Source organism: Hipposideros armiger, unplaced genomic scaffold (genome assembly GCF_001890085.2).
Source record: "Hipposideros armiger isolate ML-2016 unplaced genomic scaffold, ASM189008v1 scaffold_192, whole genome shotgun sequence".
Taxonomy (NCBI): domain Eukaryota; kingdom Metazoa; phylum Chordata; class Mammalia; order Chiroptera; family Hipposideridae; genus Hipposideros; species Hipposideros armiger.
The window spans coordinates 1913567-1927395 of NW_017731542.1; the positions used below are offsets into that span (position 1 = coordinate 1913567).

Here is a 13829-nt window from a genome sequence, read left to right on the forward strand (position 1 = left end):
CCCACCCACAACTAAGACTGAACTTAGCACCTTGAGCTTAGAGGCCACAAGCTGCCAACGGGCAGCCGGATGGCAACTGGCGCCTTCCACAACGAAGATTGAAGAACAACAACTTGGCTGGTCCTCTTCAATTCCCCAACACTGTTCCCCTCCCCCAATTCCCCAATAAAATTTAAAAAGAAAAAAAAGAAAGAAATTATGGTACATTGATGCAATGGAATATTATTCTGCCATAAAAAAGAATGAAATCTTACCATGTCCAACAACATGGCTGGACCTAGAGGGTATGATGCCAAGTGAAATAAGTCAGACTGAGAAAGACAATTACCGTATGATGTCACTTACATGTAGAATCTAAAGAACAAAATAAATGAACAAACAAAACAGAAACAGACTCAGATACAGAGAACAAACTGGTGGGGGTCAGGGGGGACCTGGGAAGCTGAGTGAAAAGGGTGAAGGGACCAAGAAATACAAACTGGTGGTTACAACAGTCATGAGGATGTAAAGTACAGTATAAAAAATAATCAAAATTATATTTGTATGTTTTGAAAGGTTTTTGCTTGAACTATTTCCATTTTTTTTTAAAATTTTAGAATGGCCCAGCAAACTTTACAAGTGTGCTAAGTTTTTACAACCCTGTCCATTTTATTACCATATACATTTATCACTACACACGCACACACTCTCTCTCAATGCTATTTATTTGAACAATTTCTTTCTAGAATGAATAGTAAACTCACCAACTTTGTCCTCTCAATCAGTCAATTTCCACTCACCATCGGTAGGTCTGCTGCACGAATGGTCTGCACACAAGCTATTTCAACAATGTGTTTGGGAGGAAATTCCTGACAACAATTTCCCCACTAACTGATTTGGCAGGTGAAAAAAAACAACACTCAAATCAAAGTAGTTTAGAGCAAAGGATGTTAGCTAACAGCAAAATTCCTCTGCTTCTTGGAGTGGGTGACACACAATGAGTCACTGCTTACAAGTCGGCTATAAAACATATACTGGTTAATGGGAAGTGTGGCTACAGGGTTTCTAATCTCAGGCATCTCTCATAATGAGTAATCAGCTTGTCCAAATCACAGAGGGATTACCTTTCCTGCAATAGGAAGAGTGTTTGGGAGGGCGGGGGGAGCTTCCACTTTCAACTGTTGGAAAAACACGGCAACTCGGACTTTGGAAAGGCGGTTTGTAGGGCAACCTGTTATCTCCCACCTATAGACAAGGCCCCCCAAAAGGATGGGAGGCAGCGGGGCAGCAATGTACTGCCAGTGCTGTGAAACTCTTTCTCTATATTTACATTTAACAAATACATCTTGAGCACCTACGATGTGCCACATATTATTCTAGGCCCAGTGACCAAGGCAAAAATGCCTTCCCGACAGAGCTAGATTCTAGTGGGGGGAGGTCTTGACTAAAGAAGTGAAATATACAGCATATTGGATAATGATCATTAATGTGGATAAAAGCACGGGAGAGAAGGGGGGACACGGAGTGTTGAATGGGGCAGAGCAGGGGTGTTACATGAGAGAAGACCTTACTAAAAAGATGACGGACCTGCGTAAGCTTGGTGCATTTCGACAAAGGAGGAAGGTTAAAAATGGCATTAGCTTTCCAAGCCGATCCCTACAGCCTGGCTAGCTTGTAACTTAGCTGCATTCTTCTCTCCTCTGAATTCAGAATAAGCCTAAAGGATACAGAGTCAAAGGAGGACTGGAATAAGGAGACATGGATTCGTGTCCCTGTCTGCTGCTGTCTATTCTGTGGGATATTAGTCCAGACAGGGTAACAGGAGCCTCGGGGCCACACGTTTCTGTGGCATTAAAGTGGGGGTGGGGCAGGACAGCGGTGGAAGAGGTGGTAGGGGGACAGGGCTACTTTGTTATACGCTGTTTCTACGGCTTACGAAACAACTGGACTATAACATTCATAAATTAAAACTCCTTACACACATGCTTTAGTTTTCTGTTCTTTAACTCTCGCTGTCCCTATAACTCCCTTTATCTTTTGCAAACCTTTTGGGACGAAAACAGGATTTCTTTGAAAAGAGAACACGTGACAGGAAGAACATGACTCCTGGACGACATTCTGTGTCTCCCCAGGAATTCTGCAGCTTGCTATCTTCCAATGCTGCAAGGCGCCACCTTTTACCAAAATATGCAGAAGGATCAAGTTGAAACAAATGCTAATTAAAATCAATACGCTGGAGGTTGGCTCTGGAGACAACTAATAAGGCCGAATGGTGTTAAGAAAGCATCTTGGGTAATTAAGAGGGAAACCACAACGTGAGTATGAAACACCGTCATGGCACCAGTGTGGAAAAGCTATTTTCCTAACAATGTTTATCAACACCTTGCACCTCTTAATCTTATTACTCTGCAAAGTTGATGTGCATGACACTTTCCCGGTTAGCAGGCACACTGGCTGGGAAGCCCAGTCACCTGTGAAGGCTTCTCAACATATCACTGGAGACGAGATGATAAGCCCAAAAAAAAAGATTCAAAAAGAGTTCAGTGACTGCAATCAAATGGGGTCAGTTTACGGCTTGAGAGGTTGAGGCCTCCTCAGCTGGTTCCCCAGAGCTGAATACCCCGATCCTTGATCTGTCCTGTGAATGTTTTGCATAAAAGCACAGAGTGAATGCTACCATATCAAGCAAACCGCCATCCACAGCCGCAGAGCTGGCCCAATGCCTTTCTGGGCCGGATGCTTGTTGGTCTTTATGGTAGTGGAAAAAAAGAGTTCCTATCCTTCCATGAAAACCAAAAGAACGTGTGCAAGAGTACAGGACTTTTTCCGTGACCTTAGATGATGAAAGCAGTAGACAGCAGTGGTATTTGACCCAAGCGCTCTAAGGAGAACATCTCTTAAATCCTCGCATCAACTTTATAAGAAGGGTCTATCATTTTCATTTTATAGATGAGGAAACCGAAGTGTAGAGATTAAGAAATGTGTCGAACGTATGATCAGTATCCCCGCTTTACCCATAAAACATGCAATTCAACAGGATGAGAACGGCCACCAAGTAAGCGAGTGCAGTTCAGCCTTTGTCACCAGAAAACCAACCAGTCCCTTGAGCAAGAAGGCGCTTGTCCTGCTCTGTTCTGCACTGTTCAGACCAGTCTTGAAGCACTGATCTCTTTTTAATCTTCTTTTTAGTTATTTGTCTTTTCAGTTCTGGTTTACTAGACTTTAGTAAAACCCCTCAAAGCTTACTCTACTTTCTGTCTGTCATTCTCTCTCTCCCCCAACCCCCTCTCTCCCTCCATCCTTCCCTCTCTATTTTAGGAGAGTTCTCTTTGGGGGTTTGCTTTAAATTTTTCACTTATAACTATTAACTTTCACTTATAACTATTGTATGTAATACATCAGCACCCCTGATGGACTTTCGAGAACTGTGCTGCATACACAGGAGCAGGGACGGGCTGTGGCTCCCTGCTGCTCATCACACTCTAGGATGACATGTGAATCTCTCACAGGGCCAGTTGGGGGATGGCCTACACCCTTGGGCGACGGGGCCTGTCAGCGTCATAATCTGGGAGGTACCGGCCTTCCCCCAGTGGGATCAGGGGCCGGGTCCAACCTCACCGTGACATGTAGAGCCTCAGTCTCCATCTCTCCTTCGTCACCGCGGCACTGACTGGTTGAAAGAGCACCTTCCCCTCTCCTGGCAGGATCAGAGGATTCAGGCGTAAGCCAAATGGTTGCACCTATATGGTGTGGAGCCCAGGGACCTGGACTGGGGTGGGGGCACTCTGGTTAGATGTAGAATATATTTTTAAGGAAGATCAAATCGTATCACACTGGCTTCCGCCTGCTTTTTCCAAAAGAAGGCTTATCTCAGGCAATTCTCTCTGTTGATCTGCGTGTCTCTATCAGTAAGTGGTAAAGGATAATAACACTTATATTTAAAAGAATGAAATCGTGTATCTTCTTAAACGTAAGGCAAACATATCAACAATATTCCTCTTATCCCATCCTTATAAATCATTATCTAGTCAACTCTGACCAAAGAAAAATTTGACTTCTCTGAACTACCAGAGACCAAAGAAAAAAAGGCTTCCTCTGGGTGATACTTGCAAATCAACCATAAATAAGTCTTGAGATCACTATCAAAGCCACTACTGCTGGCAGCCATTTGAAACAGTCTATTTGCACTTTCCAGCATCAGCCTCTAGCATCCAAATCCTTCCCCCTATCACCCCTCCACACTCAATTCCTCTTAGGTTTAGGAGCTTCAGAGATTGCCTACTAAAAGCAAATGCACCGGAGGGTTATTAAAATTTGGGGCTCCCTGACAGAGTCACAGTATAGCCAGATGGTCTGTAAGAACAAATCTCCAGGGGGACAGGGGACAGGTGAGAAGGTAAAGAAGGGAGACCATCATGAAAGGAAAGAAAATTTTGCCCAGAAAGAATCAGAAACTCAGAGTAGAAAGGAACTTTGGGTGGGTGGGGAGCGCACAGCCTGACCTCCCGTGACATTCCTGACACATCAGCCAGCTTGGCTCCAAAATGTCTGGTAGACGAACACTTAGTCCTTTCTGATATTCAGCAGCGGCCCAGACCTGCTTTGCACGGAGTCTGCTAGGACATTTAGAGCTGGGCTGTCCAACATAGTAAGCACTGCCACATGCGGCAGCTGAGTACTAGAAATGTGACTTGGCCGAAAACAGATGTGCTGTGCATGCACCATACTTAGCCACCTTCAAAGACTTAGGCTGAAACAGAGAGTGCAAAATGACTCATGAGGAATGTTTTATATGAACTACCTGTTGAAACAGGATTTTGATGTGTCAGGTTAAGTAAAATATATTGTGAAAATTAATTTCATCTCTTTCTTCCAACTTTTAATGCAGCTGCTAGACAATTTAAAATTACATTTGTGGCTCACATTATATTTCTGTTTTTAGAACGCTGATTAAAGCATTTTAGTTGCTCTCCCTCTCATGGGCTCAGAGTCCAGAACATAGAATTTTCTGCAAGTTTTTGGTTCATAGGTGGCAGTGATGGAGTGTCACTGAAAGTGACTTTCCTTCTTTGGAAATTGGAGACCCTAAGAAATAAAGTACTGAATGACCAATCCTTAGGAACAGTGAGAGTTCAAAGGGCCTCAGGATGGCACCAAAGCACATGGCAGGTCACCTCCTTCCACCAGGAGAGACCACAGGGGCAATTTCTGTCTCCATCTTTTTCCCATTCCAGAAAGAGCTTGGCACTGATGACTCTCGGCAATCCTCAAGAAGAGTTTTGTGTATGTTCCTGTCAGTACCACCAATAATTCATTCTGCAGACAGGCAGTGACTCTGCTCATGAACTTCAGCTTGCTGGTAGAAGCTCACGCCTCACCTGTCCTGACCCCTCACAGAACACAAACTCACTGTGAAGGACACGTCTAGAAAGCAAAAAGGATGAAAACATCATGCTAGCAGACTGTCAGGGCAACCCTGGGATGAGACGCGCTGTTCACATACATTTACTCGTGGAAGAACTCGGCTCAGGTTTTCATTAGCGCCGTCAGTGAGAATTCACTGACAAGACAAAATTCTGAAAATAACAAAGGAAAACAAAGCAATGCCTGTGTGTTTGCCAGTGGAAAGGCTTCCACAAAGTTTTAAAGTCACTTTCAGCTGTTTAAGTCAATGCATACAATGCTCACTTCTCCATCAAACTTGAAAGATTAAGAAGCCAAAGAAGAAAAAGAAGGAATTGCTTTTAAAAGTCTCCTGCCGTCCAGGCTGCAGACTTTATGTGGGGGCGTGACCCTTGGACAGTGTGAACCCCGCCATATGTGCTGCAGTAAAGGGGCAGAGATGAGCCCCATTCCACAGAGAGTTCATTTCCATCCTTAATGCCAGACAAAAGCTGCGTGATCACAGCACATCCCAGAATCCCAGACAATTATTCAGCCGGTGAAGTGTCATGCTGCTTTATTTTTTTCCGTTTCTCAGTGATACTGCCCAGAGACCAAGCTGAGGAATTCTTCTAGCAGCTGGCTGCATTCTGTTCTAAAATATGTTTTTTATATTAGATTTGCCCATCAATTTGCTTCCCAGCGGGATGATTTTTTTTCTTCTTTGTTAAAGAGGAAATACCAGTTATTTATAGCAACCGAAGGAAATAACGAACAGTTGCAAGAGCCACTGAATAACATGCCACCAATAAACAGTTGTAGAGACAGTCCTTTTTGACAACAGTAGCATGAGATGCTCAGGCAGACTGGGTCCCTAAGGTCAGGTCAGCTCGGGAAAAGTTTCCAGGCTGTCCTCTTAGCTCTCCCTGCGTAAACAAATTCCCATCAGATCACAGAACGTGGCAACGGCCATGCTGGGCAGTTTCAGCATCTTGGTAGGGCTTCACTCACAGCATCTTACCACTGCGTCCTGACTTCTCTCGCTTGCTTTTACACATGGGATGTCAACAGTGATTTAGCAGGTCTCCTTTCTGAAAGTACTGTCAACAATTTGAGACTACTTCATTTGGTCTATTTACTTTTTTCTTCGTTGTGGAGGGTAGAAGGTAGAGCCCCGAGAAAATACAACTACCTGGCATTTGCTTTAAGAATGTGACCCTCCTAACCCTCCCTTCTCCACTTAGAAACAAACACCTTTGTGTGCAGTCTGTTTTGGTTGGTAATATAGACCTGAATTATATACACCAGTAGAACTAGGAGAGGTGCAGAAATACACATGGTATTTGCATATGGCTGCACACACACACACACACACACACACACACACACACACACACACACAACATCTCTGTTGGAAAAATCCCCCAAGAAAGGCTAACTATTGCTCAATAAACTTCTTATCAAAATCTAAGGATTTCCTCTAAGTGATTTCACTAACATTTTCCACCAAAGGCTACGATATTTTCTGGATACTACCTCAGCTTTCCTTCTGGCATTCATGCAGCCGTGCTACCCACAAGTTACCTATTCTCATTTAATCAAAATCTAAAGATATTATAAAAAAAAACAAAAAAAACTTTTGCCAAGACATGAAAACCACCGAAGTGTCCTTCAATAGACGATTGGATAAGAAGATGTGGTACATGTACACAATGGAATACTACTCTGCCTAAGAAAAGATGAAATAGTGCCATTTGCGACAACATGGATGGATGTTGAGGTTATCATACTAAGCAAAATAAGTCAGACAGAAAAAGTCGAGAACCATATGACTTCACTGATATGTGGGATATAAAACTGAAAACAACAAAGGAACAAGGCAAACAAACAAAACTCATAGACACAGACAACAGTTTAGTGGTTACCAGAGGGTAAGGGAGGAGGGGTGGTAGATGAGGGTAAAGTAGATCATATATATGGTGATGGAAGGAGAACTGACTCTGGGTGGTGAGCACACAATGTGATATATAGATGATGTATTACAGAATTGTATACCTGAAAGCTATGTAATTTTACTGACCATTGTCACCCCAGTAAATTTAATTAAAACTTTTGCTGATATATTATCACATACAGCAGATCCTCAAATGACATCATTTCATTATAACGTTGACAAAAATGCTACAGAAACTGGACTCTTGTTTATATCAATTAGCCTATGGTCAAGTTGGTTTCGTTATACACCGTTTCACTTAGAGGTGCAAAACCTATTGACGACGTTAAGTGAGGACTTCCTGTACCTCATTTCACTCTTCAGCATGGCCCATGTGAACTCTTCAAAATTGGAAAAATTCCACCAATGTCAACATCGAACAAACTATCTCTATTTCATCATGTGGTTCAGCCCAAGTCACTTACCAGGCATAATAATATTAGAAAAACCCAACTTCCTCGTTATGGACACTCCATGGGAAAACACCGATGAGTACTCTCTCCTGATTTGTTCGATGTCTCCATGCAACAGTTGTAGGGAAACTGCTAAACCTAAAACAAATGAAAGAGCCCAGGGTTACAATAGGAAGGCTAGAGAGAGGGCAGGGACAGAAACACAAGAGCTTCGCCAAGCCCGAATCAGTGGTATCATCATTTTCCACTAAGAGTAAATATTTAAATATTTAGACACAATCAATGCACTCTATAGGAACGATCTCCAGATAAGACTTCTCCAACTTGAATACCCGAATATTCTCCTTCATATGGAGGTTCACAGCGACTGGAAAATTCTTGAGCAGAACACTGGGAAGAGAAAGCCTGGCTTCTAGCCCCACACCCTCTCCTCCCGCCCCAGATGGAAACGCCCCTGCACCAATGCTCATTACACAGCTGGAAAGCTATCACTCCCCATTCATAATTTACAGGACGACACTGCTGGGTACCAGCACAGACGGTAAGAATGACAGCAATCGCGCTGAAATGAAAAAAAAATGCAAAAAAAACGTATTTGCCACACAACTCGGTTAGGCTCCTCCTCTCAATCTCCTTCAGTGGTATGAATAAACAAATAACAACAGAAGCAGTGTTTTGCTGGTTAATTTGCTGGCTTTTCAACAGAGTCGTTAACACAATAGGAAATCTTGTTTAATAACAAAAGCATGAGGCAGACAGAGATTCCGGAGCCTTTCCTAGGGTTCAAATCTGACCTAGAGGAGGTGTACCCAAGGGGCAGTGACACAAGAAAAGACGCTAAGCACGTGGCTGCATCGCTGCGTCCCGATGCTTCCTGGCGTGTGGATCTAACAGAATGTTTGGGTCAGGGGGTTGCTGAGAGAATTAAATGAAATCTGGAAGGCACTGGGCACTTTTACCAAATCTACATCCCGCTCTTACCTAACTGTCCTCCATCTCCCTCCCCAGCGGGTTTGAGTTGGGTGAATGAAGGCAGCAGCATGGAGGCGTGTCTGTCCTCTGAAAGCCACACACAATGAACTAGGGGAGAAAAAGTGGTCCAGATGATTTGAGGACGACAACTGTCAGTGCAGCTTTGGGATCCTTTCATGTGGTTCTATTGGTTCCTCTTAAAACCCGGAGGCGGGAGAATGAAGACGCACAAACATGTGTAACATGTGTGATAATCCCTCGGTCCCAGAAGTGATTTCTTCCTGACTCACGCTCGCTTCCACTACCCCCAGCTCATTACTGCTGCCTCTCTTCTCCTCCCACATCTGTCCTTTTGCCTTCCAAACGCCCACTCACACTGTCACCATCAGCACCTGCATCGTCAGGAGTTGATATTTGTAGAATACTAGTGTGTGCCAGCCACAGCACAGTCCCTCCCACTGGGGAGCACACTGTTCAAATCCGGGAGTACTATAAGCAGTGCTTTCAAATAGAGAATCAGATGGATTTAACGAAATTCTCGAGGTCCTGTGGTTTTTTTGCAAGAGCAATCATGTCACTAGGACTTCTCATCAAAGTTTCTGATCAGAGACACTAGCAATATTATGTGGTAGGTATAAAGTAAGGAGAGACAAGAACTAAATGGTAATGAAGAAAACAAAGCGATCATGCTATTTGGGGTAGGGGCTGGAGGAAGGCCACGTGACCAGAATTCTCGGTCTGCTCTGTTAGAGCAAGAATTCATTTAACCGTCAGTGATTTTTTTTTAATAAGCTGAATACTGTACAGAGAATAAGACAACGAAAGAAGAAAAGCATGCAGTCAGAGGCAATATGAATGCTGAAGAAAATTAAAGATAGAACTAGAGAAAAGATATGTTTTAGGGAAAGACAGGTATGTAAGCATGAACCGGGATATACACCAATGTTCTCTAGAGAGCAAAAGCCATCGAGATGAGCATGCAAAGGGATAGAGAGAACCCACGTAGGAAACAATAGACAAAGAGAAGCAAGCTAGTGCGTAAAGCAATGAGGAAGTGACAGGAGAAAAACAGGCAAAGCAGTACAGGTGGAAAAGGAAAACCACGCATTAAAGAGTTGAGTGTATCCTAAAATTTGCTTGTAAGGCGTGTTAGTTTCAACCGGAAGGTTTAGAAAGATGTAGATTAAAGCTCTAGGTCCCATGCTCTCATCTGTCCAGCCAAGTGATAACAATTTGGAGGAGAGAAGGTATTGCCGTTTTTGAAGTGACCCGATTTCTCCGGAATAAAGAACTCACAGACAGTCAAGCACTGGCGAGGTCACGGGACCAAGGGCTTGTCTACGTGTACGTGGCTCTTCCCAAATCACCAACACAGTTTCCATTAAAAGCAAAAAACAAAAAACCCCCACAAAACAAAGAAACATAAAACAGTGGGTGCACTTTCAATAAGACAAAGAAAAAACAATATAGAGGTGAGTCGGTAGGGACCTGCCCACCAAGAGCCACTGCAATGCTGTTGGCTTTTCAATCACAGGGGCTCCTGATCCCGCTTTCCTGGTGGCCCTCAGTTACCATGACTACAGCCAACAGGTTGGATAAATGAGTCACCAGAACAAGAAGAAGCAGTGAATTAGGACAAAGAAACTCCTCACCACTACAAAAGAGGGACATCACACAGTCACCCATGCCAGTGGCTGAGGACCTGCCCTACCCTTTCAGGGCCAGTCTGGCATGACAGAATGTTCATGAAGTTGTTTTCTTTCCGATCTCTTCTTGCCAGATGACTTCACTATCCTCGCCTTATCTGCTATCTCTGGGCCTGGGGCAACTTCTAAACCTCGACCTGCACACGTGGTCTCACTCCTGCCACAACCCAAAATGCCCACTTTGGACAAAGCAGTAACTTGGGCTTGACAGGAAAGGTGGATGGAGCGATGTAAGGAGGTCTGTGGTAGGTTCCTGCTCAAAGGAACGATGAAAGTAAGACACACATATAAATAGAATATTAAGCAGAACGGGGTCAGTGTATAACAGGAATATTAAAATAAGTAGAAATTATTACTGATTGAGGGAATTTGAAAGTTCAGGGAAGATTTTTTTGTTAAAAAGACAGGGATTTCTGACAACCAATAAGCTGAATAATTAGGTTACAATTTTAATTTCACAAAATAGACCTATAGTGTTTTACCATCACTTTTTTTCCTGGCCCTTAATATAAGAACAAAAATGAATTGCTACAGGAGGAACACTCCTCTTTATTAGAAGAAACAATCATTAAAAGGAACTTCTTTTATCCGCCTAGATGTTTAAGACCATTACAATGGTAACGATTCGATATCTGATTTTAAACAAAGGTACTGTCAGTAATTAATCTAGCGTCTGTCACAAAACAACACGTTTTTCATGATGAAGCCAGCTCTGGAGCAGGAGTACAGGAAAGAAAGGCTTGGTAACCGTTACACCAAATGTGGCTAATTATTCGATAGCTCTAATTTCAAAGGAACTGAAGCTAACTCACTCTATCAGATGCATCCTCTTAAATTCATGAAATTCTGCACTTTTACATAAAAAATGGCAAGCACAGCATGATTTATAAGTAGCAGGCAAAATTAATTTCAGACTAGATCAGCCATTTTGCCAGCAATGAACCAAATAACATGTAGTTGGGAATAGCTACGGAAATGGAAAATGGTGATAAATATATTGAATCCATGTTATGATTAAGGGTGCAGTTTCAAAAACAGATCATGACCCTGTCTCAACATTAATTTCTCTGTGCTTTGGTTTCCACATCTGTAAAGTAAAGACACGGGCGATGCCAGCTCCATAAAATACCTTGGCGATACCCGGCAAGGGCTCCAAATGTCAGCTGCTGCCACTCCAGCTACACTGCCACCACCGTTATTATATCGTGCCACTGTTTCTGCTCTGATTACTCCCTGCCATGAATATCAACAGACTACCTTCCACCAAAAAAATGCTCATTGTTCTCGAAGCGCCACACACACAGACAATGTTCCTTTGAGCAGGCGTGTCCACTTTCCACTTGATAGACAAGCATTGCCAAGCTCCTGGGTAGTTGAATGATTAGGTCCTATGGAGGGTTCAAAGGCCAATCTGTCTCTCTGTCAAGAGTGATACTCATACGGCAGATCTGACAAAGATGAAACCGGTGCATACAAGAAGGCAGTGAGACAGACAGACACATGAAAATGATGAAATTCCTGATGACATAGGGATTCCAGCTTTGTGCCCAGATATTAATAAGGCAACACTCTGAATAAGTAGCAAATTCCAAAAAACCCTTGAGAAGATGTTAGGTACAATTTGGTAAGGGGAGAGGCTATTCACTCTCATATTTTGTGTTTTTCAATTATAATTTTTCTTTCCTTTCTTTTTTTTTTCATCTTAATTGCTATGCTCTAAATGGATTGCGTTTTCTTAGTTCCCCTATTTTTCTCTACTATTCTGGAAGTTATATATTGCATTTCTAATCTTTTAAATGTTTCACTGGTTCAGTAAATGTATTAAATTCTCTCAGACTTTATCTGAAAAGGTCTTTATTTCGTTTCCATTTTTAAATACTTGGGCAAGTACAGAATTCAAAGTTGGCCATTACCCTGGCAATTTTAAGATATTATTCTGAGACATTCTGACCTCTAGAACTGCTGCTGAGACATTATTTCTTTTGGGGTAATCAGTTTTTTCTCTCTGGTTTCTAGTTTTGTCTTAGGTGTTCTAGAGTTTACCACAGTTTATGCACATATGACTTGAATTTTATTTATCCTGCTCATGACTTTTGCCTCTTTTATCTGAGGACTCTTAACCTCTTCAAAAGTTCTTCAAATTCTCAACCATTTCTTTTCAAATGTTGCAGCTTTCACGTGTACTCTGTTTGCTGTTTCTGGAATTCCTACTAGATGAATGCTGATCGTTTTCATTTAATCTTTTCTTTTTAAAATGTTTATTCAGATTTTCCCACTGCATTTTCCCTTTGTGCTGCATTTTGGCAAATATTTTAAGCTATAATTGTAGTTTATTCATTCTCTTCTCACCTGTGTTCATGTGAGCAGTTCACTAATTTTTTTCAATGACTTCCTCTTTAAAAGAATTTGAGTTCTATTTAGTTCTAACCTCTAGACTGTAAGCCCCATGGAGGACAAGGATTTCTATATCCTCTATTAAGTGAAATATTACTAGTGCCATGAATAATGCCAGATATATAGATGCTCAATTAATAATTTTGATGCAAGAGTTTGAAAACTCTCCTTCATTTTTTTCATGATGTTTTCTTTTTCATTATGAATCTATTTTTCTATCTCTTGTTTAGTCATTGCATGAATATTTATTACCTAACATTCTAGGCGGTCATCATTCCTGTTGGCTGTACCTGCTTACTCTGCCTCACTGCTGATTATTTCAGGGGTGATTATGACATTATCATTTTATTGTGACTTGTCTTCAGTATGTATTGCTCTTTTCACAGGAATCACATGCGCCTCAGGTGTGGGGGAGGCACCATGGAGGGATTATGCGTTTACTTGTTTCAGGCTAGTAAACTGGGACCAGTTTTCTGTACACTGAGTTTTATGACGATGGATTTTTCCCAACTACTGAGTTAGTGTAAATTCAGACTAATGGCATAAACTTGGCATTTTGATGTCTAATGGGAGAACCATGCACCCCAACAGCTTTTTAGAAGACAGAAGAACTCTTCCGGGCCCAATATTAGAGGACTCACTTCCAGGTGTTACCTGTCTACCCCTATACCATGTCTCCACTTCCACAGGAAATTACAATGTTAAGGCCCAAAGTGTCGGGGCACATATCATGCCCTCCTTTCCTGGTCGGAGCACCTGCTTGAGGGGTCACCCTTGTAGTTTAGAGCCCCCCCTTCATTTCAGCAGGATTTCCCTGCCTCGGTCTAAGCCTTCGTTCTCCACTTTTTCCCATGTCTTGGGTTGTAATTTATTTAGCATTTTTATGTGTGGGGGGCAGAAGAGGAGGTCACAGAAGTTCAGTCTACCACGACTCAGGGAGCCAGCTCATTTTAACATCCTTGAAATCCCCACTGTTTTTCAATAACACAA

The 13829-nt window shown here is 42.4% G+C and overlaps 1 protein-coding gene across 1 annotated transcript in view; it reads right to left on the bottom strand.

Moving 5' to 3' along the window:
- DOCK4 (dedicator of cytokinesis 4) overlaps window positions 1–13829 on the bottom strand; it is a 392534-nt gene that overhangs the window by 157380 nt on the left and 221325 nt on the right. The window contains 1 exon segment of the mRNA XM_019653023.1: window positions 7780–7905. Within this exon segment, the coding sequence (XP_019508568.1) occupies window positions 7780–7905 (126 nt within the window).